Genomic DNA, 26,262 nt, shown 5'->3' on the forward strand with positions numbered 1-26,262 from the left:
CGATGCTGGACTGTTTTTGCAAAGAGCACAATAAACCGAACAAGGTTTTAATGATGATTCAGATTTGAAACAGGCTGTGTGGTCTTTTTCAATTTACCTCGGATTTCTTGCTTTTCATAACAGCATGTGTCTGAAATCACAACAACAGCTCACGGACACTCAGACGTTCAATATTTCAAGATCTACCAGCAAGAGCTTAACTTTTAATGCAAGAAATGAGCAATTTCACATCTGTGTAACATCAGTGTTTCCTCATTGTTTGTTTAACGGCTTTTCCTTTCCCCATTAACGCAATCTTTTTATTTAGCTTTGTGTAGAACTGGCTGTTATCTTGAGTTTTTGGGCCTTTTGCTATAACTTCTGGCAGATGTGTCCTCGTATGAGTTCACAGTTCAAGTCAATCTAGTTTGAATCTTTATCGAAACAAGACAATCACACAAAGAGAGTGGCTGTGGGGGGGGGATTCTAAGATGCAGTGTGACCACGGCCACAGAGGATTTACCGCATCACTCTGAGGTTTTTTCATCTTTAAAGGCTGGAATCAACCTCACGACCCACTTGTTCTGGAGTGTTGCCGAAACAAGGGTTTGTGCGCTTGTGAATTCTCGTAGTGCACGTGCACGTACACGGAGGTGAACCTGTCAGACCCATGGATGTGTTTCTGTTCCTGATAATCTGTGAGGATCTGGAGTCGGCGATGAGTGAGGTTTGGTTGGATTCCAGACTCTCGTCATGTGTGGCAGCTCATTACAAACTGCTGTGTTCTGACTGACAGCCGAGGTTCTCCGGGCCAGTTGGACGTGTCCAGATAATATCCATCATCGCCTCATTATTATGACCCACATTTCTTTTCTTTCCCTTTGTGATCAGGCCTCTACTTCCCAAAGTCTGAGCTTAAAAGAAAAGTTTGAAACATCTGTAGTGGTGCAAGTATTTGGTGATTTTAAATACAGCATTTTTACCATTTCTTTATTTGTGCTTTGGTCAAACTGAACTGCAGATCTACAGATGTACCTTGGTCTTTATTCCTTGAGCCAGTTATGTAAGTTTTCCACGGTAGTTTCTTTAAATTCAATAAAGTTTCCTTGAAGAATCATTTAACTTTCTGGCAGTATACTGTCTGATATTATCCCTCCCTCATACACCTATAGCACAATGAATAGAAGAGTAATGTAGTTATAAATTTGTGGTAACTGTGTTTTTCTTAAGTTTGTTTTCTTGAAGTATTTTCTTGCATGAACAGTATCCCAGAAATCCTGTTGCATGTTCTCACATGCTCCAAGAAACAGGGAGTTCACCTCACTGCAGCCAGTTGTTCCTCAGTGACTCAAGCACTCGATCACCTGGCAGCATCTTGTTCTTCATTCATCTACTTTGAAGAAATGACTGTGAGCATTAGCTAGAGGACATGCACTGAGTCTCCTGAGCCTCCCTCCTCTGCTCCGCTCTCTTTCTCATGCCCAGTTCCAGAGCAGGTGGTGCTCAGACTCAGCCAAGGCTGATTACTCCGAGGAGTCCCACCCTGAGTGGAGTTACTCACAGCTGACGTCGTCCTGCACTGACACGATTCATACTGTTACGGCTCTATTCCCATTACTGATGGTTTTATTAATTAGAAACTCTCCCTTCAGTGAAGCCGAACCCCTCCAGTGAGATCAGCTGCGTGGAGACAGATCCACTTTGGCTCAGGGACGATGCAGGACACAGGACGAGCAGTGACGCTGCAGAGCTCCTGCTCGATGAGAACTTGAGCGACATCTTTTAATTTTCATGGAAATCGCTCCAGCTGTTACGTCTCTGACCCAGAAGAGGAACATCTGCAGTGATGTCACTTTTGGACCGAGACGACGAGGAGGGACCGGCCGAGCTGTGGGAATGTTGGCGGAACTTTACCTCTGACAGAAGAGAAGACGAAAAGCCATGTCTGTGTGGTGAAGCAGCCAGCTCTGGATATTCTGATTCCAGGATGCGATCCTCTGGGACCTTTCCTCCCTCCTCCCCCCTCAGTGCAGGATTCTCTGAAATGAGTTGAAGTTTATTTGTAAAATACTGGAGCTTGTTTTAGTTTCATTCACCTTCACAGAATCTGCAGCAGCAGCAGCTCTGAACCTCAGATCATGACGTGACACTCATCAGCTGTAGTGAAGGTTACGCAGCAGAAATGCACCTCAGTGTTATTTATTTTAATTGCTGTGGTCTGTAGGGGTTTCAATCCTGTTAATGCATTGGGGGGGGGGCTCACTTCCTGTGGGGGACCCTCACTCGCCACACACATGCTTTCACACACACTGCTCTCGTGGACGTCTTTTAACGTTACCACTTCAACTCTTTCTCATTCGCTTTGTCGATCTTTCACTTGCACACACACAGACAAACACACACACACACACCATGTGGTAAAGCCTAATTTACAGGAACTGCCACTGCGCAGCACGTGTGTACTACTCGAGGCTAACGCCTTCCAGATGCCCGCCGTCTATACCCTCTGTCCGTTCTCACTAAAACAACAGACGATTGTTCCAGGGGTCGTCCCGCTAAGGAGAACCAGGTGTGGTGGGGACTGAGTCTGTGTGTTTGAGAGAGAGAGAGAGAGAGAGCGAGTGCAAGAGGGGGAGAAAGGACATGTTGTTGGGAGGCCGGGGATTCACAAAGCACTAGAATGTCTGTCGGAGATATAATAACTGTGGCACGCTGGAGAACGTGTGAGTGACAGACAGATATAGAGCAAATGTGCATCCAGCCGTGCATGAGTGTGTGATGACATGGGGGCAGGCCTCATTAAAGATGGAAGCTCCTTCTCACCCTCCTGGAAAACGTTGATGGGGTGAATGTGATGTGTTGTCAAAAAGAAACAGAGCAGTTTAGAGTTGACTGTGGAGAAGCAATTACCTGGTTGAACTCTGAGTACGTACATGTAATACTTTACAAATACCTGGGAAGGATTCACCTGGTGGAGATGTCCTTGCTCTGGTGGAAGGACGCAGCCTCAGAAGGATGTGGCCCCCGAGTTCAGTCACAGCTCAACAAACAGTTGTCATGCATCATTCATTTTTGACTTTTCATCTCGGTTTAAGGTAAATGTGTCACTAGCTCGTTGAGATTTATCCCAGTTCCCCTCCTCTAACACGGTTCCCTCTTCTCCACGTTTGCTTTCTGCAGAGCGCGGTTCCCAGGGAGCCTTGGACCTCACGGAGCTGATCGGCGTCCCCCTCCCTCCCTCCGTCTCCTTCGTCACCGGGTTCGAGGGTTACCCGGCGTACAGCTTCGGACCGGACGCCAACGTGGGCCGCCTCACGAAGTCCTTCATCCCCGACCCGTTCTACAATGACTTCGCCGTCACGGTCGTGGCCAAACCCACCACGCGGCGTGGGGGCGTGCTGTTCGCCATCACGGATGCTTATCAAAAAGTGAGTCATGGTGATTGTCTTAAACTCCACTCACATGTCTCCTCCCATTGTAATCGTTTACCATCTTGTTGTTTAGATTGTGCACTTAGGTGTAGCGCTGTCAGAAGTGGAGGATGGTTCCCAGAAGGTTGTGCTGTACTACACTGACCCAGGGACGACAGCCGGGACCCAGGAAGCAGCTTCCTTCAAGATGTCCGACCTGACGGGAAGATGGGCGAGGTTCACCCTGACGGTGCAGGGGGCGGAGGTGGGAGACAATCATCAATTTAAAACGAAACAGATAAAGGAAAAAGACTGAAATAATAAAATAAAAAGAACACGTTGATGTATAAGCCTTTAAAAATTGGGTCACAAATATATTTCATTATTTAAATAGCTGCACACTGTGGTTGATACCAAACCTGATATATACAGCTGAAGATGTGGGATAGACTCAACATAAACTACAGTTCCCATGTTGGTCATAGTAAAGATCGAGTTTCGTAGACTTCTGCTGCAGAGGAATAAACTGCGAGAGCCTCTAGATTTAAACGGGCGATAAGTTAAATCCACTGTTGGCTTTTGTCCATTATTTCTTTCTGTGACCGCGAGGAGAAACATATAATATCACCAGACATATCATGAATAATTTCTGATTCAGTAAGTTTTTGTTTTCTGTAAAAAATACTTCCTTTCATCAGTTTTCTGACACGTACGTCAGCCGCTGTCATCTATTTCAAATCTAATCTATTGTCAGTTTCTAATCAAGCAACTTGTGACATTTTTATCTTTTACAAATGTGAATTTAAAATGTGAGAAAGTAACACTCAGCTGACGGCTCAGATCTGTGGACGTGAACCTAACTGTAGAGAATAAACGTCTTTTCACCATTCTATCATTCTATTGTTCAGGTTTATAATAAGATTTGTTTCTCAGGTGCGTCTCTACATGGACTGTGAGGAGTATCACCGGGTCGCCTTCGTCAGGAGTCCACGGTCTCTGACGTTCGAGGCCAGCTCGGGGATCTTTGTGGGAAACGCCGGCGGCACGGGCCTGGAGAAGTTTGTGGTGAGTCCGGATGGGGATTGGATTTCCTAGAGAAGTTGTTCATGTGTGTCCCAGTTCAGACGACACTGAAGGCCCCTCTGAAATGGGAAGTGCAGCCTTCGAAGGATGCAGCCCCTGAACTGGGATACTGCAGAGCCTGTTTCCCAGTTCTCTCCCAGCATCAATATTTAACAATGTCCTCTTCTGTGCCTCATTGTATTTCTATGAACTCCCAGAGTCAGACGGCTGGGTAAATGAGTTGAGAGCAGATGTGGAACAGACAGAGAAACGTGGCGTTTTGGGAGGTTTCCTATTTTACATTTGAGACATGAACACAATAGTCTTTGTTGGCAGCTTTACGACCAACACAGGAGACGAGGAAGGATTGACTGCATGTGTTTATGAGCCTCATCCTGAGAGAGACCACATAACGGACTCGTCATATGTGATTTACATATCTGGAGAATAGACGCCGGCCTCATCTTGAATACGTCGAGTGCAACAGTGAGTGCAGCCGCCAACTCTTCAGACAAAAGTGGCAGGATATCGAGGATGGAAGGGTGCCGGTTCCATTCCCATACATCTGTTGTGAGACATATCCCAGAAGAAGCCTGTAGGATAGAGCAGTGATGAGAGATCTGATGCATTCGATCTTATATTCTGCTCCCAGGGATTTTTAAAAGAACAAATGAACCAGTAAATGCTTCAGGACATTCCTCCCAGTCATTTATGATTTGCTGTTTTGTAATTGCTTTGAGATGGAAGAAGAAGATGGTTTGGTGCAAAGGGAACATCGTTCGATTAAGGGATGTATCTGCAAAAGTTTAGCAAGTGCAGCCAGAAAGATGAGATTTAAAGATGCTACAACTGAATTCAGAAGTCGTAAAAAACATGTGAAATCATAAATTTAGTTAAATTTGAATTAATTGGAGAAGAGCTGATTGTGAAAATGTCAACAGTTCTTTCCTTTAACCCCGTGGCCAGTGGCTAAATTCAAAAAAACACATGACCCATGACCTCTACAACTCAATCCAGGCCTCGTCTTCTTCCTGTTTACGTGTGAGTCCATCTGACGGAAATAAGATGTTTTATTTGCCAGGACAGTGGAAAGAAGTTCTTATCGCCAAGCTACTTTATTTTACCCAATAACATTTTAATGGAGGAAATCTGAGGAGCGAGAGCGAGGAGTGCAGGATCCGGGCAGAGGGAGCGGGTGTGTTTGTTCAGGAATCTCTTCGTCTCGGAGGGGGAGTCATTTCGTTCTGGACAAACCTAAAAAAAGTTTTTCTTCTACCTACTGTGGTTTAACACCGGCTCTGACAGACATGTTCACATCGTGCCTGGAGAAGAAGAACCTCACTGTTCCATTTAAAATCTAAAAAATTACTCTACATCTATTCTAACTTCACTTGATAAACCAGTCACGTCACGTTCTATAGTAATGTTTGAGTTTTCTCTCATGTCTGATATTTTGAATCCATTCGTTTTCACTGACTCGATCCATATTCCTCTCAGGAGGAAAACAAACTTTCCCTAAATGTCAGCCTCATATATTCTGTCAGAGCCTTGACCTATTCCAAGATTATCCATTTCTCCTCTAAAGTTTATTTCTTCTTGTGCCAGAGAGTTTGGAGAATTGTGCCATTAATGTGATGCTGATCTGATCCAACCAAAGTTTTCTACTTTTCTACTTTTCTGAACCGATCAGTGACCTGGACCCACGTCTCTGTGAACTGAGAGTCCTTCTCTTACACTTGGAAACTACCTTTAGAGCTAAAATGCTTTAGGAATTTCTCCTAAACCCCCAAAAAACCAATAGTGATACAGCTGATATTCATATTTCTATTAACTTGGCCCTAAACAGATGATATGAGAAAATTACAGCAACAAAAGAAGCAGCCAGAGTGACCTGATCTTCCCTTTTGTGCATCTTCACCATCAACTCTTCAATGGAGGCTAAGCTGACAGAAAATGATTCCTAAAAATAAAAATAGAGTCATGAATCAAGTCCGGCCCTGTAACTGACACGACAGCAGAAAATCATGCTTCTTCTTCCCATCTCTCCTCCCACAAAGCTCCATCCCTTTTTACTGCGCCCTCTCCTCACACAAAGAGGGACCAGTAGTAAGTGTTGGTTTCCAGCTGCTCGGTGTTTGAACTGGCAGCTCCGTCTCAGATCCACCCAGGGGGAGATCGGTAGCAGCAGAAGAACTTCCCTGCAGTCGCGCATGCAAACAAATGCGCAAAAATATCTCCTGCCACACTGACTCTGGTAGTTTGTTTTATGCTTTGCTTAGTCCCCCCCCCCCCCCCCCCCCCCCCCCATGTTGGGTGCAGGGAACTGTTTTTGTATCTGACAGAGGGAGCATGAGTGAGCGATCCATTTAACGAGTCCTCTGCTTCTCCCTCAGCAACTCTCTGTGTGTTTCTTCCTCATAATCTCAAAGAAATTCACTCTGTTGGCCAAGTAGGCTCATGGAGAAACGTGCGTCCCTTCATGGTGCGTGGTGAGACTCTTTAAAAAGTGCAGTCTGGATAAAATTGCGTTTCGACGCCACTTTTTATCCACTTTCCTGGAATTAGCCATAAAAGATAATAGATAATATGTATAATGAAGCTTTAGCTGTAAAAAACAGTTGTTAAGTCCTAATCAAATTATCTAGTGCCACCTTTGTAAAACTCCATCAGTTTACTTTATGTTGAGTTAAACGTGTCTCGACCCTGGACTCACAGTGTGAGTTCTCTCTCTGTGTCAGTAGCTGCACACACAGTCAGTAGTGACCCTTCATGAAGAACACTCGTCTGTGGACAACACCCACACAGTCACACTGTGGCCTCTGCACTGTATTCTCACAGATAAAGGAGTGATATAAATGTGTAGAGTTTGAAATTCAAAGCAGCTATTCAGAATATTCCAAGTTTCAAACTATATCTTGTAAAAGTTATGTATTGTTGTTTATTCCTGTTAAAATCAAGGACTGTAAATAAAGATGGATGACACAGCTCCTCTTCCTCATCCTGCAGCTCAAACTCTGATGGACGACAGGAGCGGGGACAATGTCGTCCATCTTTATTTACTGTTTAAGTTTGTTTACAAGTTTTAAACGTGAGCAGCTACGTTGTCTTTTATCATCTTGAGTAGCTGTAAACAAAAATATCTGTCTTAGTGTCTTCTCACGTGTATTAGTTTCTGAGGGACTGAGGCTAGTTTTGATTCGGTGGTCCGAGTTGTAAACGTGTCACTCAAACCCCCCCCCCCCCACAATCGCTGACCTCACGTGTTTACCTTCCTGCAATTACAAAGTTCTACAAACTGTCGTCCATCGCTCAGCCTCGATTCTGTGGCCTGACTTCAGGGGGAATTCACATAGTAAAGCTGTTTGAGATTGTTCAGGCACAAACTTCTTTGTTTGCTGCACAAACACATGTCTCTGATTTAGCTGCCACACCGACTCACATACTCTCTCGCTCTTTCCCCCTAATCTCTCTGTTTCTCACTCCTTCACCTCCGTTGAATCTGATCGTCCGTGTTTCCATTAAAAACAGGTGTTCGTCCTCTGGCCTGACGCCATATCAATACGCTCGGCTGAAATTGCCTTCTGCTGATTTAATTAGAGGAGAGGTCCGCTGACTCGGGGGTGTGGAGAGCTGTTCCCCGTTGCACGTGGGAACGGGTCCGTGCGTGAACTTAATAATTGGGTTCACACTTGTTCTGTTAGATTGTGACGCCTCAGAACAGAAGCTCAGAACTCACAGCTCCATTGTTGCGTTTGATGCCCGATGACCTCATTAAGCTTCCGCTCATTAATCTCAGCCAATTGAAGCACTGATGTTCGTACAGTCTCACTAAAGTGTCGCAGTATTAACACGTAGACAGGCCCCCTGCTGGGCCGCTGACATGATGTGCAGCAGCTGTTGATATCATCTAAAGTGTGAAAGTAGTTTACATGTGAATATGGACACACCTGCTTCACTGAGAGATGTTGACGTGTGAATATTAGCGTGTGTATTAACGTGTTGACCAGACAGAGGTTACTATGTTCTGCTGTAGGTCGGAGGAAGTGTGTTGAAGTGTGGGAATCGTCGCTCAGCTTCATAACATTTAATGAGACAGCATGAACTAAATTACCGTGTAACATAAAACACTCTCTTCTTCTTCCTCTCCTCCTTCTCCTCCTCTTTCTCTTTCTCTTTCTCCAGGGCTCCATCCAGCAGCTGGTGTTAAAGTCAGATCCCACGGCCCCAGATGACCAGTGTGAGGAGGACGATCCTTATGTGAGTGTGCACGAACACACACACATCTGAAAACACACCCAAAACACGGAGTCTGATGTGTGAAGTACACACACACACTTCACCTCTCTAGTCCAAACCTGGAACTATCGCCTCCTCTACTGGTGGAAAAGTGCACTTCAGTTAACTACCTGGCCAAAAGTATAAGGACACTTCTATCACCTTTATGTACATGGCCAAGGTGAGAGGAAACAAAGTACAAATACTTGGTTACTGAACAAACGTATATTTTTCATATAAATGTTCTTTATTTAGTATTTTTTCTGACGGCTTTTTACTTTTACTCCACATTTTAACACGATTATCTAAACTTTCATCTTCATTTTCATTCTGAAAACAGACTTTTCTTTTGTTTTGATGTATTTAAAGTGAATTATGTTTTTTATTATTTTATTATGAATCATCGATCGATTTCAAATTAACCACATCAGTGATTTTATGTTTTCCGAGTTTTCGCTGGTCAATAAACTTCTCCTGCAAACAGAAACCAGACCTCAGCCCCATCCCATAATGATTTAGGGGGGAACTGGAAAGCAGAGTGAAAGCCAGAGGTCATCACCCGACTTGATTGTGGGACCTCGTTAATGTGGCTTCACGGGAGTGAATCCCTGCAGCCAGGGTCCAAAAGTGTGAGGTTTAAAAACATCAGATTAATGCACACAATAAGTATTTGAATATTAGGGAAGGGTTAAGATTACGTTATCAAGGGGTTCTTCAAACCAGTTCTTGTTTACTTTCTTTACTTTCAGTCTTATAGGATCAACTCTTATTTGAGTAGAGTCGTGTTATTGGAATCTGTCGTCTCAGTTTGAAATGATAAATTGAACTTGTGCTTCTCTATCTATACTTTATATTCTCTATTTGCAAGTTGTATTCAGTACCAGTTGATGTTGCACCGTGTATTTTCTATTTTCCTTTATTATTGTCAAGAGCTTTAGTTGCATCAGATGTGAGTGAATTAAATTAAGTTGGATTTGAACAATCTGAAACTGTGGGAACCGAACACTGGGTACAAAAAAATCATTTGTCATTCTTTTCCTTTTTCCCCCTGATCCACTTTTCTCATCCCACAGTTTGAGCTCAGATAAAATCTGTCTGTTAAGTAGCGTTTAATAATTTCTGTCTTTCTCTGTGTTTATCTTTGGATCCTGCTCTCATTTCTCTCTCCAGGCCTCTGGATATGGAAGTGGTGATGATGCCTATGACGACGCTGAAGAAAGAGAAGAAGTGAAAAAGATTGTGGAGGAGAGAGAGTACACCATGGTACACGCACACACACACACACACACACACACACACACACACTCTCTCCTTCCAAATTAGCTGATCTGGACTGGGACCAAAGAAAACAGCTCTTATCCTTTTAGGTCTGCTGGAGAGTGGAACACGGTGCAGCTCCGTGCCAGCTCTGCTCCTTCAGACAAGAGGGAAGATGGATTTAAAGACTGCAGATTATATAACTTTAGAGAATACAGACAATTAGTTGACCTTAATCACAAGAGAATGGTCTCTTTGGCATTGTGTTGCTTTCCACATTCAAAATACTTTTCTTTCTTGAAGTGCTTTTTAAGTAATTTAGAGAACTTAAAAGAAAATAGAGTTAAATGAGTGATTGTGACTGAAGGTAAACGGTAGTTTTTGCTTTTTTCAAACACAAAGTTTTCTAGAAGAGACTAAAATACAAGAAGATGCATCTTCCAACAGATTAACAAAACCACAAGAAAGCAAATTATTCTGTTCTTTTATATTTAATCTATCTAAAGAGGAGAGAACCAGAACCAGTCATCTTTCACTGACGTCCATTCCTAAACTAGAGAGATGTAACAGGACACACATACATTTATAAAAATTATTGAAATAGTTGCTTATTTTCAGTAAAAAATAGGAGTACCGGAGTAGTAGAAATAGTAGTAGTAGTAGTAGAACTAGTATTAGCAGTAGTAGTAAGGTCCAGCTTATAATTGTATTTTTTAACCTCTAAGTTTATTTTCTCTATCATTAGCAAAACTTAACAATTACACATCCACAGTAAAAAATCTTACCGACATGATCTCAGCCTCGCTAGGCTCAGGAGATTTCCGTGCCTTGCTGAAGGGCACATGGATAGAGCCTTTCAGAAGGAGTCAGGGGGATTGAGCTCAGATGTTTCTGGAGAACCTCACTGACTCTCAGTCCTATGCCTCAAAGACACATGGAACAAAGAGGTTTGACAGATCATGTCCAGGCAGCTCTGAGACATTTGGATGAGAAGTTAAAGACAGATGGAAAATCCAAAACCCCTCATCATGCATCGTCCATAAGCAGGACAGTGAGTTTTTATGGGGTCAAGACTTCCTGTCATCACTGTGTATCTGGTTAAAGCAGTGCAGACATAATGTTGAAGTGATGCAGATCAGATTGGTTCAATGTGCTGAACGTTGCTTTGAGTCCGAAGTTGGATCGTTGTGGACTCAGAGAAAACATCTTGTACATTCTGCTGATATCATTGTGTTTCTTCTTTTCACTTTCCGAGCTGTAGTTTGTTGAATCATAACAGAGAATAAAAATCCTAAATCTATAAAAGTATGATTATGTTTTTTGTAGTTTAAAAGTTAATGGATGTTTTCCAAAAACGAAAGAAAAGCAAATCTGATTCCATAATTAAAAAAAACTAACTTTAATCACATTATAAAATTTAAACTATGTTCCCAGGGTGTAGAATATTGCACAAAGTGTTTTTGTACAGATTACAGATCATATATTTCTTTCTCCCATGTTTACAGCCCTTCCCGGAGCTGGACCCAACTTACAGCACGCCGATCCTGGCTCCGCCCACTGAGCCGTCCATTCGCAGCAGTTATGACGATGATGAAGACATGGAGGAGACGTCTGGACAAGAGGAGGCGAAGAGCACAGTCAGAGGTAAATTCATTCTGTAGACATGAGTCACATCAGGAGGTGATGCTGCACATCTCGTCCTGTAATTCTCAAAACTAGCCAGCAGATGGTGATAAAGACAATAAAGCTGCAGCCTTCATCCCTTTTTCTACCTTCCATTTCCGTCTTGAAATAAGGAGAAGACAGAATAAACCTTATAAACAATAAAAGCTGCACCAAGTACAATAATCATTTGTGTAAAATTGAAGTGGTTAATGTCTAACGAGCGAATTGTTTCTCCGTCACAGTTCAATCTTCTCTGATGGCGACTCCAGCCTCAACCCTGGACTCTGTAAGTATTTATTTATTGTCAGATATGAACTTTAATCTTATTTTTCTCCCAGATGCAGTTTATTACTTCATAATACTGAAGTATCTCAAAGCCAATGAGTCTGTTTTTATCTTAATTCATGTTTTTGTAATTAAATCTCATTCATTCAGTCTCAGTCCCTCCAGTTGTCTCCGGGCACGAAAGGCGAGCGAGGGGATCCAGGTCCGGCCGGCCCACCTGGACCCCCTGGCCTCCCAGGACAAGCCTCAGGAGACGGAGAGGGAGGGGAGCCGGGACCCCGGGGGCCACAGGGGCCACCGGGACCCACAGGTCCAGCTGGAGCACCGGGGAAAGATGGACAGCCTGTGAGTTTTAAATGCTTCTTCTTCCCTTTGCAATGTTCTGCTTTTAAACTTCACTTTCTATTTTTATAAAACATCACATGAGCTATTCAGAGCAGAGTCTGTTATTAATGTTATTTCTGAAAGTCAAATGAATGGTTTTCCATTTCTGTCTCGTCTCCAGGGAACTAAAGGTGAAACTGGTTTGCTGGTGAGTCTCTTCAGTCTTTGTAGATTTATCTGGAGTCTTATTTTAGTGTGTTTAGGGGAAAATAATTCAGGAATGTCCCATTTTCCACATTCAGTTGCTAATTTAGATCTTCAGTTTATTGTATCTGGATAAAGTGTCAGCGTACCACATGATATGATGAGAAACTGTCTCTGGTATATTGAGCTGACCTGTTTCTTTCCCAGGGTGCAACTGGGATTCCAGGATTCCCAGGACTTCAGGGAGAGCCTGGTCTTAAGGGAGAAAAGGTAAAAAAAAAAATATATATATATATATTTATTTATATATATATATACATATAACCTCACATTTATTAAAACATATTAAATACCACAATTACTGGACTAATAAAATGAGCAAAAGAATAATTCAGTAACAATAGTAATGATGGAAATTGAAATAAATACATAATTATCCCATGGTGTCTTCTTCAGGGTGATCTGGGTGTAGGAGTAGCGGGTCCTCCGGGGCCTCCTGGACCTCCAGGTCGAACCAGCTCAGGGTCCATGTTCATGGTAAATTGTTTTAAGTTTAAGTTTTTAAGTTTTATTGATACAACTTTATTCGATTAATCTGTAAGTAATTCATGGTGCAGGCACAATCTACTTGGGTTGTATGTTTCATTCTAGTCCCTCTACACAGTCAGTGTTATTATGCATTTAAAGCAACTTGTCTTTATTTTGCACTAAAGGAGATTAATAACAAATTCATCAACAAACTGAATATAGTAACTATTGTAAAGAATTTGATGTTTATTAGAGTTCTGTTCACTACCACTTTAATGCACCAGTTATACTAATAAATCTGAATAAAGTGTATAGTTTAAAACTGTTAAACTCTTGAATTGATCTGATTAGTTGTGATCATTGATTTATTGGTGATGAGCTTGTTGACTGACTCACTGGTCATGTCATGTGTTCACCAGGAGGGGTCAGGATTTGAAGACTTTGACAGTGATGCAGAACTTATTCGGGTGAGTTCAAGTCTTTTTTTAATTACACATTTTATTATGACACAGTTCATTTTAAAGTCTGTGACTCAATGTTTGAAATACTGAGAATATAGAAGAACAATATGTTTGAAGTCTCATCTTGAAGCACCTTTTTTTTTCTATAGAGATGTATTAGTTGAATATTTTTATCAATTTCTAAGACTTTTAAATGTGTTCTCTTGTTTCATCAGGGAGCTCCAGGGCTTCCCGGCCCACCTGGAGAGCCAGGGACCCCAGGGACCTCGTCCGGAGACGTCTTCCCTGGACCACCTGGGGTTCCTGGGAGAGATGGGAAGGATGGAGTGATGGGCGAACCTGGACTTCCTGTAGGTTCTATGTTCTTTCCTCCTTTTCTTTGCTCTCGTTTGCATTTGACAGATCTTTAAAAATATCTAAATCAAAATGGGAAATATATAAAATATGAAAATCAGTGGTTATATATGAAATGTGACAAAGGAATTCTTGAAGACCGATTATTTTCTAAAGCAAGATATCAGCTTGTGGAAGTTCATCTTCAACATGAAGATGAACATGTCATCCCACGAACATTCTTCTGACCAAGCTTCTGTTTCCAGGTGATTGTGGAGTGGTTTAGTGGCTCTGGCTCTGGGTCTGATTCTGGTTCAGGGTCTGATTCTGGTTCTGGTTCTGGTTCTGGTTTTTGGTCTGGCTCTGGTTCTGGTTCAGGGTCTGGTCAGGTATTAACATCTGGCCCCAAATCAAAGGGGCTGAAAAGACAGAATTTCCCCCAACGTTATTTAAAAAAAGCCATGTTCACTCATTGCTTAATTGCCATTGCTTGCTGTGCAGTAGTGTGTGTTTGTGTGTGCGTATGTGCATGTGTGTGTGTGTGTGTGTGTGTGTGTGTGTAGGGTCAAGTCCTTTGCATTATCTGCAGTTAGCATTAAAAGCTCAAGGCATTTGGCTTCAGAACATGGTCACCGCTGTAGCTTCAGTTGGGGGAAATGTGTCTTTTGTCTCACAGGCTTTTACTAATTGTGTGAATGTACAACTCACATGTTTTATAAGAATCCACTGCACCAGTGTGAAGGTGCATAAAACGCTTGTTGGCCTCAGTTTCTGGTAACTCATCAGGTTTGTTTTAATACGGCCTCATGTGAACCAGTTTACCGGCGATAGCTTGCACGTAGCAAAACATTTCAAATAAGAAATATGTTTGCTCGTGCATTTAAGTCATGAATGTACTTTTATTTTTTGCTAAATCCTGGAATATTCCTGCAGGGAGCGGATGGAAAAGATGGCGATCCAGGTTCTGCTGGCGAGAAGGGAGACAAGGTGAGGGGAAGAACAACATTCAACATAACTGACTTCATGAAATCCAATAAAATGTTTTAATAAACACTTCTTATGAAATGAATAAGTTTATTAACTTCTTAAATACAATTTAAAAGGATCTGAGTTCTTTCCTCTTGTGTGAATGAGCCCAAACCTTCGTGTGGCTCCTGCTCGTGTCTCTGATTTCCCCCGAGCCGGGCTCTTAGTGCTCCGTTAGCAGAAAAACAACTACACACAATCTAAACACCCACCTGACACAGGAGCCGAGCTCCTAATGAGGTGACCCTGCAGACTAATAAAGCTCCGGGCCTCCGGGGGGCTCGCTGCTCTGCCTCTTTGTGCAAAACAGAAACACAGTCGCTCTCCTGTCGTCGCGGTGGTTAATGTGCTGTGATTGTGTTTTATTTGTTAACAGGGAGTCCCCGGTGGGAGCGGCCAACCAGGACCTAAGGTAGGATTTGATTATTTCCCTGCAGTGAACCATCTTTACCATCATAATTACACTGGGCTCAGTTACACATTTATCCCAGTCACATTACAAACAGATCTGAAGAGGATTTAATAAAAGTTTTTCATTTGTCTTCTGTGTCTCAGGGAGACCAGGGCCCTGCAGGGATCCCAGGCTTCCCAGGGTCAGAGGGTCCAGAAGGGCAGCCCGGTCCCAGGGGTCCACCGGGCCCCCCCGGACCCCCTGGAAGAGCCCTCACATTGGACTATGAGGTACAGCTCGACTGGGATACTTTTAATTAAACATGGTTTTAATTATCAAGATGTTTAATTAATAAAGATGATATCTTTATCATCTTATCTGTACTTACATCTGTACTTACATGTGTGTCTCTGGGTTGACTATTAAAAGTGGTGTTCTAGAATAACCGTCTTTGTTCTATTCTTAAAACTATTGACAACATTTCTCCCAAATACACTGGAATCAGGGTTAGTCAGGAAGTGAAGTGCAGCCTTTCAGAATATATATTGATGTACGACTGTGATGGCACAAAATTATCTACTCTTCCAGGACATGTGGCTGTTACCTCATCTCTGTGTTTTGTTCTGCAGGACCTGGAAGGATCTGCCATGCGGGGGGGATTAGGTTCTGCCCTCTCCCCAGGACCACAGGTACAGTGAGTGTGTGATGAAGAGCAGCATCCTGCCCCATTTGTTATCATGTTGTCGTTAGTCAACTGGTCTTGTTGTATCAGATGTTATATTCTCCCTCTGTTTCCCACAGGGTCTCCCTGGAGCTCCAGGACGAAATGTGAGTCTTAATAGTTCCTTAAAACTTGATTGCCAGACTCCCCCTTTATTGTTGATGTAGATATATTTAATATCATCTGTAATTTAAAAACTTGTTTATCTTTGTCTCTTTCAGGGTAAAGACGGTTTAGACGGCGCTCCAGGAAAACCGGGTCAAAAGGTGAGTGTGCCGGGGCCGTTATCTCAGCCGCCCTCCTGCTCCGACCACTCAGATGTGTTTCTGCAAACTAGAAAAGAAAGACTGTGTCATGCAATAATCTGTGATGTTTTATCAGAGAGAATGATTTACTGTTTGAATTGGAATAAAGGAAATACCTGTTACCATAAGCACATTGTTCAGTGATGAATGGAGCCCGGTGGATGTTTCTCTGTTGCCTCTGCAGGGGGACACAGGTCCTGCAGGACGACCAGGGTTTCCAGGACTGGACGGGCCGAAAGGGGAAGAGGTCAGAAATCAGATCGATTGACAGACACATCAATAGATTAATGGTTTCATTAAAATTGTCAGCTTACACATATATAAGGACCAGTTGATACTGTGACCTTTTTCCATAGTAAGTAACTGGTAAGGAGTCTTCATAAACTAAAACGTATAATGACTGAGGTACATGAATGGACCCTTAATGAAAACATTATTATTATTATACATGATAATTATGTATAAGCCTGTGAAAAACACAATGTCAGTGACAGACATCAATTGTATGGTTGATTTTTGTGTTATTCTGTCTCATCTTCAGGGAGCAAAGGGGGACAAAGGGGATTCAGGACCAAAGGTAAGAGACTCACAACACTTCTGACTTTCAGGTTACTCCATGTTGCTGTTTGCTAAAGTGGTTTAAATATCACCTGTGTCTTTCAGGGTGAGATGGGACTCAGTGTTCCCGGCCCTGCAGGACCACCTGGACCTCCTGGACCCGTCGTCAACCTCCAGGATGTGAGTAGAACCTGATCAGAGCTTTTCAAGGCTTACGCAGGATGGAGCTGTACACTGTTCAGTGATGAGGTTCACACACTCTGCATCTGTGTCTTCTTCAGCTTCTACTCAACGACACGGACGGTGCCTTCAACTTCTCAGGGTTTTTTGATGCTCAGGGATCTGCTGTGAGTATCAGGAAGAAAAACACCCTTCATGGATTATTACTTCATTGAAGTATAAAAGGAGTTTGTTGGATATTTGCAGAGCGTAACATCCGTATGTTTCTGTTAATGCATTCAGCTGTTTCCAATTTGAAACAATACAAAGTAAAGGACATGACACAGTATGTAAACACAGATGTGACGACCTGTAGAGACGCCATTTCCCCCTTAAAAACAGAGTCAAATATACAAATGAGAAGTTATTTTAGTTTGAATTTAACTTTACCTGATTGATTTGCACAGGGTCCGAAGGGAGACATTGGGTTGCCAGGTATTCAAGGACCTCCAGGACTTAGAGTAAGTGATATATACATGTGTCTGTATGATTTCAGGAGTTATTTGTGTATTTTCTTTTGTTGGTTTGTGTCTTTTGTCAGATTTTAAACTTGTTTTCATGTAATTCAGAAACAGCTCCTCTAATTTCCGCATTTTCCCAGTTTAATACGAGTTCATATTTCTACATTACATTCACTCAGATATCTCAGTCTACAGTGGCTTGTTTGTTTGTTTGTTTACTTTGCTGTAGGGTGAAAAGGGCGAGCCAGGTTTCATCATGGCAGCGGATGGAGCCATGATGACAGGCCTGGCGGGTCCTGCGGGACCAAACGGAATCAAGGTTACATCTCTTTTAACCTTATTCCTCTTTTACACGCACATGTTCCCCAGGATTTAAATTTCAACATTAACAGCTCATTCAAAAATCGTTTTCAATGTAACTGCACATATCAGAGAAGATGTATGTTTGTGTCTGCAGGGAGATCACGGTGTAGCTGGACCCCCTGGTGTTCAAGTAAGTGTTGACGTTGAGCAAAACAAGCAAATTCAACCAAATTAACTTTTCTGGATTTTTATATTGATGCTGTGGATAAAAAACATTGTAAATATATTAAAGAAACACAATCAGACCCTTTGTTGTATTTCTAACAGGGACCAGTGGGACCCCCGGGGCCTAAAGGAGAGTTTGGTTTTCCTGGAAGAGCTGTAAGCACCAAGAACTCACCAATCATTACCAGTGTGACTTAAGTTTTAATCAAATGAATTGTTGGTTCTTTGAATCAGGAGCCTCAGGTTGAAAATGTTCTTTTCAAACAGCAATTGTTTGTCTTCTGCTGTGAAAATAACTCAACACGTCATTTTACATTAAATGACACCGCACAGTCGACAAACTACCCAATCATTAGTGCTAAAGACAATCTAACTTTACATGTAGTTGTTGTTGTTGTTGGATGAATGGGTTAATGTGTGTGTGTGTCTGTGAAGGGTCGTCCAGGCCCGATGGGACTGAAAGGAGACAGAGGGGACTCTGCTGGGCTGCAGGTGAGTCTCCCACCAGTCTCGAACTCTGAAGTTAGACAAATGTAATAATACGTTTTATAACGTCTAATTATCCTTTTTTAATCTGTGCACTTTTGTGTTGCATCATCTTCATAAGGGAGCTCCAGGCCCCCCTGGACCACCGGGCCGCCCAGGGATGTTCAACTGCCCCAAAGGAGTAAGAACAGACCCTCACATACTTTCAGTAATATATACTGGACATATATGTTTTTTTTTTGTTTTTATTGTGCACATGCTTATGATCCTCTCTTCTCTGGTTCCTGAAGACAGTTTTCCCCGTCCCTCCCAGACCCCACTGCAAAATGGCTGTAAGTTTATGTCTACAGTGCTTTTACAAAACGTTCAGACCCCTTCACTTTTTAAGCCTCGGGATAAAATATCCTAATCTTTTAATCCCCACATTCATCTGCACTCAGTTTAGAAATAAGTGAAATATCCCATTGACATAAGTATTCAGACTCTAGGCAGATGTTTCTCCATCTTGATTGTTTTCCTGAGCAAAGACTTAATTGATTGCACATGAGCCCGGCCTCGGAAACCAGAGGTGACCTTCGTGAGAACCTGGTCCAGAGCACTCAGGACTCTTGAAGCTGATGAAATCTCTGGGGAGACCTGACAAAGTTTGTCCTCCATCTAACCTGAGAGCGCTCGAGAGGATCTGCAGAGAACAAGGGGCAGAAAATCCACAAATCCACGTGTGAATAGATCGTTGAGTCATAAGAGGACCGGAGGCTGTAATCGCTGCTTCAACTAAGAACCGACTAAAGCAACTGAATACTTGTGTCAATGGGACATTTCACTTTCACTATTTAATAAACTTTTTGTTTTGCCACTCGAGGAGATGAGTGTTGAATGATTTTGGGGAAATAATAACATTTGAAATGGTTCAAGAAAGCGGCTGCAACATAATAAAAAAGTAAAAGGGTCTGAGTACTTTCTGAAAACACTGTATTCATCAGTATTGCTACTAAAGCATGTGTTAATCAAACCTTTTACCACAGCCTGTGTCAGAGAACCTTCTGTGAATGAAATACCATCGATTTGTATAAAACTTCATTCAGAGTTTCTATCTACGATGAAACTCCTTTTCAGTACTTTTCTCTGACACAAGTTGTATGAAAGGTTTTGTCCAGATTAGTTATTCACAAGCCGGTAGAGAGTCACCTCAGTTTCCTGAATAATCTCTTCTATGAATTGAAATAACAACACAGTGATTCCTCTCTGATTTCCAGTCGTCACCTTCAGCTCCCTGAACACCGACTCTCTTTCCATCTCTGTTTCTTTTGCACATCCTTCCTCTAACATGCATGTGGTTCTGTGTAACATCAGTACTTCCTGTAACATGTCACCACTCAGAACTGTTCACGGACTCCATCCTACTCCTGCATGCTTCACGTCCAGTCTGGAAAGGTGAAGGCTCGGTGTCACAAACCAACTGAGGTAGCTTTTAAAAATCAGGTATCATGGTCATCTGCATGTGGATTGTGATTTTAACACGACAGACTAATAAGTGACGAGTAGAAGAACTCTTGAGTATTTTCAAATGACAAATCACTATAATGTTTGTGCTTCGTACTTTTCAGCTTAATCCCAATGGAAGCGTCGCAGTCGGTACGTTGGTTAAAATTATACGAATATTTCTAAATAGGTCAATTTAATTGGATATTCAGGATATTAAAACAATAAAACCTTAAAATACTACTAACGTACATGGATTTAGGGATTAATGTAGATTTATTTATTTTTGTCTTCAAGGAAACTGTCAGACGGGAGTGAAAGGATCGAAGGGAGAGAGAGGCCTTCCTGGGATGCCATCTCCACCAAGTGAGTCAGCACGTTAGAATTCAAGTACAACAACGTTCCCTATGTAAACGCACACAAATCACAACTTTAATTATCACCAGAGAGAAAAACAATTGTTGATAATAATTCTTTAAAGTGTTTTCTACGGTTTTTCAATGAAACCATCCTGCTGTGATTGAACTAGCTTTTTAGAATATATTTGTAATGTTTGTTTCTTCCTGTGTTTTCTCCTCTGTAGGTACTTTGATGCCCAGAGGAACCTGGGTACGTTTCAAACCAAAGTCTTCTTGTTTTGGGAAAATGTTGGTTTAATGTTCCATGAGACTCAGTTTTTGTTTGTGTGTCTGTGTGTGTTGCGTCATCACAGTGGCCAAGGGGTGACCAGGGAATGAAAGGGGAGAAGGGAGACAAGGGAGAGACCGGTATGCTGGGGCAAACTGGAAACCCCGGTAGACAAGGACTGGTGGTGAGTCAAAGTTCCACAGATACACAACCTCATCACCTTTCTGACACAGAATTGACAACTAAACTCAGAAACTTCCTCCTGTCATGGTTCAGGGTCCTAAAGGTGAGTCTGTGATGGGCCCTCCAGGCCACCCTGGGGTGCCCGGCTCACCTGGTGTCCCAGGTTATGGGAGACCTGGTCCTGTTGGTCCTCCTGGGCCACCAGGGCCTCCAGCACCCTATTCGTCATCCCCAAGATACGGCTCCTCAGGTACATCCCATCGGTTATACTTATGTTTAATTTTTTAAGTACTATTTATTCATCTTCTGAGCTTAATATGAAAGTTGATGTTTTGATTCCAGCAGCTTTGACCATGAGTGGCGCTCCTGGACCTCCTGGACCACCAGGACCTCCTGGATCTTCTTCGGGTAACTCAGCATCTGTAAGTTAATGTGTTTCCTCTGGCCACACACAGAATGTATACATGTCATCTGCAGTTTTATTGTATATAAATATTTAACCACAGCACCTCCTCCACATGTAATTGGACTTCTCTGTGTTTGCTTGTCAGCTGAAAACCTTTTCTACTCGTGAGAGCATGATGCAGAACACGTTCAGGGACGCGGAGGGAACTCTGTCCTACGTCACGGCATCAGGAAGTCTCTTCCTCAAGGTTTCCCAGGGATGGAAAGAGATACAGGTAAACACTCTGGCTAGTGTTGAACATTAAGAGTTAATCTGTAGATTATATATACACATAGAAGACATGACGAGTCCATAACATACTGAACCAATTGTACAACCTTGTTTTGTCTTTTGTGGTGTCGTCACAGCTCGGCAGCCTGATCTACCTCTCCAGTAACATCATTCCACAGGACGAGGTACTTGTTGATCATTTTTATGGCTTTTACTCTGTAAAAGTGCTGTTGTGAAATATTGTACAGGCCGTTGCTCATCTGCATAACATCTGTTTTCTATTCGTTCAGCCTCGAGTTGCATATCAGATCAGAGGAGACACGATAGAAAGAATAACTTCAGTTAAAGAGAGGGTGAGTGGAAATCGCATGTACTTTTATTTTGAAGTAATTAATGTATTTAGGTATTACACCTGCCTTTTGTTTTGTTGCAATTGAAGAAAATGATATTATGATAATAATTGTAATGGTTTTATCACCCAGCCCTTGTCTGTTGTTATATATAACGTCTATAACGTCCTGTGAGGTCTTCCTATGAGTTTCAAATCCCCAGACTAACACTGGCCCGTTGCTCCATCTCCCTGCAGCTCAACCTGGTGGCCCTGAACCAGCCTCACTCCGGGGGCCTGATGGGGCTCGACACGGCCGACCGCATGTGTTACGAGCAGGCCAAGGCGATGGGCTTGGCTCCAAACTACCGCGCCTTCATCTCCTCCCACAGGCAGGACCTGGTCCATGTGGTCTACCCTGGCTTCCGTGAAAATCTGCCCGTCACCAACCTCAGGGTGAGCCTGCTCCCCTGCTCAATGTCTGTCAGGGTTCACCCTCCACCTCCGCCTGTCTCACCTCTGTGTTGTCTTCCAGGGAGACGTGATGTTCAGGAACTGGCGAGCGATTTTCAGCGGCGATGGAGGACCAGTAAATTCCAGGATACCAATCTACTCCTTTGATGGCCGGGACGTTTTAGCTGACCCCTTCTGGTCAGTAAACTTTATAGGCCGCCCACCTCTTTGTTTGTTCCCTTGAGTTTGTTAAGTTTTCATCTTCTGCCTTCTATCCACCAGGCCTGAGAAGAACATCTGGCACGGCTCCACCAGCAGGGGTTTCCGAGTGATGGACAAACACTGTGAGACGTGGCAAGCGGACCACGTGTCCGTCATGGGTCAGTCGTCCAGCCTGACCTCAGGGCTGCTCCTGGGCCAGCAGACGCGAAGCTGTTCCAACGAGTACATCGTCCTCTGCATCGAGACCCACAAAAACCCTTAGATCCCGTCCCAACCGCCCCCCCAACGCCCCAAACCACTCCACCGAGGAACCCATCCCAGCCACCGTGGAACATTCTGGGAACAGATGTGTCTTTCTCCGCAAAGAACGTCATTTTCAGCACATGGTTGGTGCTATGTGTCGCATTGTGTGGCAGGAAAACCCTGTCTTTTTGCCAAAAGGGTGTTTGTGCTTGTTTTTCTCCACACGTCACTTTGTGAGGAGAAAGATTCAGACGCGGTTACAAACAGAGATTTATTGAAAAGTGAAGTTTGGAGGATTCCTTGCAAAAAACAATGTCCGCGTGTGTTGTAAAGTAACATGATGGATTTCCCATTAACTCCACTGTTGTGGCACATAATGTAAAATGCAGCAGAGCCTGATGGCGGCTGCCAGTCTTCGTATAAATTCGATTGAAGCTGTCCTTTCAAAGTAAATAATTTATTACTGTTAAAATGATAAATGCTGCACCTTTACCTGTTACTCCAAACAAATGCCTCAAGATGGGTTTGTGAGAATCAAACAAAGCAACACAAACGGCTGCACATAGTCACCCGGGTGTGTTGAGGATAAGACGTCTCTTTTGCATCCGTCTCGTCCTTCTTACAGAGGACTGAGAGTCGAGGACGAGGACACACAGAAATCTGCACCTGAACCTGAAACCTGCCCTGAGAGATCCCCAAAGACTTTTCAACAGAAGCGTCAAAAGGCGACTTTCGTTGTTTTGTTTACAGGTTGTTGTGGATATTTTTTTTTAATATTTGTCAAGAATTTCAGGAGACGTTTACTCAACATTTCAAGAGCCAGACCTTAAGAGCTGTCCCTTGTCCGACAGCAGGACGACCGGACGACCAGTGTTGCCACCAAAGTAAATATTTTTGCACTGTACTTCATTTTAAAACAATTCTTTAGTTCAACATTTTCATTCTTGAACGTGTTTGTAGCTTTTCTTACACCTCGGTGATCTCACTCCTTAGCAGCTCTTTCTAGGCTATTTAATTTAAATCCATTTAGACTTATTTATACCGTCACAGCACATAACATGAAATCAAATGATTCAATTTAAGAATGTAATTTATCGTTCATTGTTTGTCAAATGACTGTTTTCATCACTTTTTTTTTTGCTTTTTGTACAGTTGTTTTTAAGCTCATACTTTTCTGGAGAATGTCGACAAACTCAAAGTTTAAGAGTTTAATGCACACGATTTAAACAAGCAAAAAATATTTTCACAATCCAATAAAATCCAAATCTTACAAAGTCATTTCATGCTGGCAAAAGTGAGAGCACATTTTTGTATGAATGTTGGTGCTTTGTTGAATAAAGATTTTTCTTTTCATAACCGGATCTTGTTTCATTCTCAATGCAGGTAAGAAAATAACTCAAAAACTCAACTTACTGAAAATATAACAGACCCTAAATAGAGAAGCTTGGATTTTATTTATTAATTCTGCCTATTTTCATTTCTAATGTCAAAGATTGAGACATTTCAGAATGAAAACTAAATAACAAACAGAGGGTATTGAATGTTTGATAGCCATAAGGAAAGATGCTTAAATTTGGTTCGTACAAGGATTGTGATGTATGCGTGTGTGTTTGCATATATATTGAATGTACACAGGTGGAAATAAAATATTTGTGATCTTTACTTCCATCTTTGCGCTTCCAACTTAAAGACACTTAAACACTTTGTGTATCCTGGAGGCCTTAAAGATGTTCTTCACTCATAATTCATATGCAAACCTGAATTTAAATACATGTTATTCTGATACTGTTGGTTCATTATCTGGCGTTTAACTGGTCGGCATTGGAATATGAGGAAACAAAAGACCAAGTGTCATTTGACCTGTTTGTTTGCATAATATAAACAGCATGTTTCACTCGTGAATGAAACGATCCATTGAAATATTATTGTTCAAAACCTCCTGACCTTTAAGGTTGCCATTTATTATCTTAAATATTGAGCCCACTACATTATTAATAATTCACAAAGTAAATAATGAGCTGCCTACAACAGTTACCCTGAGGGCAGCTGAAGGCAGAACTATTATACTGTAGTTTGAGCTGAATGTGATTGTTAGATAACTCTGTACTGAAGGTCAAAGGTTTCGTTGACAGATGTTTAGCTCTTCAAACACAGTTGACTTCCAAAGGTCTGATGTGCAGAGGAAACTAAACAAATCCCACAAAACAAACACTGGTCAGTTTGTACTGAGCTGAAAAGACAGAGCACATGTCACATGGTGCTGTTGCTTCACTTCTTTTGAAATCGTGTTTTCTATCGGAGAGTCTCCAGCGACTTGAACATGAAGAAGATCCAGGTACTAAATGCATTGAGGGAATATCATGATAATACTTGTAATGTGCAGAATGAGAAACATCCTCTGGAATTGTCCAGGTGACTGTTCCACTCTTCATCACATTAACTCTTCTAGATTCCGTGTGAAGGTTCTGTTCGTGCTCCTCCTGTCGACCGTGGCCACCGACGCTCAGTCCCTCCACCTCGGGAACTGCCCTCAGCCGTCAGTTCAAGAGTACTTCAACGTCACGGAGGTAAAACACTGACTCTTTCCTTCTGGTCCTGTTCTGTTGTAACGCTCAGCTGCAGCTGAACTCACACTGCTCTGCTTTCCCTGTAGTACATGGGGACCTGGTACGAGATAGAGAAGCTCCCGGCTCTGTTTGAGAGAGGGAAATGTGTCCAGGCCACTTATTCTCCTCTCGCTGACGGGACAGTCAGAGTTTACAATTCAGAGTTGCTGTAAGGATTGAACTTGAATACTTCTTTTACTTCTAATGTGAGAATATATATGAATTAATTATTAATGTAAAGTTTCCTTTTCTTCCTCTCTGTAAAGGTCTAATGGGAAGATAAACTCCATCGAAGGTGTTGCCAGAGTTAAAGACCCGTCTCAGCCGGCCAAGCTGGGTGTCAGCTTCTTTAAAGGTGGGCGAACTCTGAATGCAGTTTTAATCTTTTGGGAAATTGAGTGTTTTACTGTAACTTCTGTATCCAGGTGTTCCAGATGGTCCGTACTGGGTTCTCTCCACAGACTACCAGTCCTACTCTCTGGTCTACTCCTGCTCAGACTACCTCCGTCTTTTCCACATTGACTTCGCCTGGATCCTGGCTCGCACCCGGGAGCTGCCGGAGGACCTGGTCAGCAGACTCCACGAGGATCTGACTGCTGCTGGTGTAAACGTGAACAGACTGAAGGTTACAAACCAGACTGGCTGTGATGTCATGATCTGAAGAAGGATCAGAACAAATGGGGACAAGAACTTCCTCTTACAGAAATGTGAATCTTATCCTTTAAGCAATGCTGTTTATGTTTATGTTTATTCCATTTAAAATAATTGTATTTATCATGTAAATCCCAAACATCAACAATAAGTCCTTCATGTGGCGCAGGAAATGATTCCTGACAATCCTATGTGTGATATGCTTTTGTGCATCTGAGTGATTAAAACACAAACATCTTCTCAAAACAATGTAGTATGATTTAATTTTTGTCATGTGGGAGCAATCTTGTGAGCACATTCATCTTTTGGGACT

At 42.5% G+C, this 26,262-nt stretch overlaps 2 protein-coding genes across 7 annotated transcripts in view; both read left to right on the plus strand.

The window, feature by feature from the left end:
• LOC133932746 (collagen alpha-1(XVIII) chain-like) overlaps window positions 1-24,048 on the plus strand; it is a 44,956-nt gene extending 20,908 nt beyond the window's left edge. Inside the window, exons 3-45 of one of the 6 annotated variants that reach the window (XM_062379567.1) lie at window positions 3,160-3,407; window positions 3,484-3,654; window positions 4,323-4,454; window positions 8,634-8,708; window positions 9,897-9,989; window positions 11,489-11,627; window positions 11,891-11,934; window positions 12,084-12,278; window positions 12,439-12,465; window positions 12,669-12,731; window positions 12,918-12,998; window positions 13,409-13,456; window positions 13,666-13,800; window positions 14,050-14,172; window positions 14,717-14,770; window positions 15,186-15,221; window positions 15,365-15,490; window positions 15,830-15,889; window positions 16,002-16,028; window positions 16,143-16,187; window positions 16,411-16,473; window positions 16,768-16,803; window positions 16,890-16,964; window positions 17,066-17,131; window positions 17,411-17,464; window positions 17,694-17,783; window positions 17,922-17,957; window positions 18,095-18,148; window positions 18,428-18,484; window positions 18,600-18,659; window positions 18,769-18,810; window positions 20,086-20,113; window positions 20,258-20,326; window positions 20,544-20,569; window positions 20,673-20,771; window positions 20,864-21,020; window positions 21,113-21,192; window positions 21,322-21,450; window positions 21,584-21,631; window positions 21,737-21,799; window positions 22,033-22,230; window positions 22,310-22,425; window positions 22,510-24,048. In XM_062379567.1, coding sequence (XP_062235551.1) covers window positions 3,160-3,407; window positions 3,484-3,654; window positions 4,323-4,454; window positions 8,634-8,708; window positions 9,897-9,989; window positions 11,489-11,627; window positions 11,891-11,934; window positions 12,084-12,278; window positions 12,439-12,465; window positions 12,669-12,731; window positions 12,918-12,998; window positions 13,409-13,456; window positions 13,666-13,800; window positions 14,050-14,172; window positions 14,717-14,770; window positions 15,186-15,221; window positions 15,365-15,490; window positions 15,830-15,889; window positions 16,002-16,028; window positions 16,143-16,187; window positions 16,411-16,473; window positions 16,768-16,803; window positions 16,890-16,964; window positions 17,066-17,131; window positions 17,411-17,464; window positions 17,694-17,783; window positions 17,922-17,957; window positions 18,095-18,148; window positions 18,428-18,484; window positions 18,600-18,659; window positions 18,769-18,810; window positions 20,086-20,113; window positions 20,258-20,326; window positions 20,544-20,569; window positions 20,673-20,771; window positions 20,864-21,020; window positions 21,113-21,192; window positions 21,322-21,450; window positions 21,584-21,631; window positions 21,737-21,799; window positions 22,033-22,230; window positions 22,310-22,425; window positions 22,510-22,711 — 3,770 coding nt within the window. In that variant the 3' untranslated portion in view covers window positions 22,712-24,048. The remainder of the gene's footprint in view (window positions 1-3,159; window positions 3,408-3,483; window positions 3,655-4,322; window positions 4,455-8,633; window positions 8,709-9,896; window positions 9,990-11,488; window positions 11,628-11,890; window positions 11,935-12,083; window positions 12,279-12,438; window positions 12,466-12,668; window positions 12,732-12,917; window positions 12,999-13,408; window positions 13,457-13,665; window positions 13,801-14,049; window positions 14,173-14,716; window positions 14,771-15,185; window positions 15,222-15,364; window positions 15,491-15,829; window positions 15,890-16,001; window positions 16,029-16,142; window positions 16,188-16,410; window positions 16,474-16,767; window positions 16,804-16,889; window positions 16,965-17,065; window positions 17,132-17,410; window positions 17,465-17,693; window positions 17,784-17,921; window positions 17,958-18,094; window positions 18,149-18,427; window positions 18,485-18,599; window positions 18,660-18,768; window positions 18,811-20,085; window positions 20,114-20,257; window positions 20,327-20,543; window positions 20,570-20,672; window positions 20,772-20,863; window positions 21,021-21,112; window positions 21,193-21,321; window positions 21,451-21,583; window positions 21,632-21,736; window positions 21,800-22,032; window positions 22,231-22,309; window positions 22,426-22,509) is intronic. The other 5 variants (XM_062379569.1, XM_062379568.1, XM_062379571.1 and 2 more) reach the window with 5 other exon arrangements.
• Window positions 24,049-24,877: 829 nt separating this feature from the next.
• LOC133932430 (apolipoprotein D-like) lies at window positions 24,878-26,198 on the plus strand. The gene is made up of 5 exons (XM_062379096.1): window positions 24,878-25,027; window positions 25,155-25,259; window positions 25,346-25,467; window positions 25,565-25,653; window positions 25,724-26,198. The coding sequence occupies exons 1-5, from the start codon at window positions 25,013-25,015 to the stop codon at window positions 25,957-25,959; spliced, it is 567 nt and encodes a 188-aa protein (XP_062235080.1). The 5' UTR covers window positions 24,878-25,012; the 3' UTR covers window positions 25,960-26,198.
• The last annotated feature ends 64 nt before the right edge of the window (window positions 26,199-26,262 follow it).

Source organism: Platichthys flesus, chromosome 21 (assembly GCF_949316205.1).
Source record: "Platichthys flesus chromosome 21, fPlaFle2.1, whole genome shotgun sequence".
Lineage (NCBI taxonomy): Eukaryota > Metazoa > Chordata > Actinopteri > Pleuronectiformes > Pleuronectidae > Platichthys > Platichthys flesus.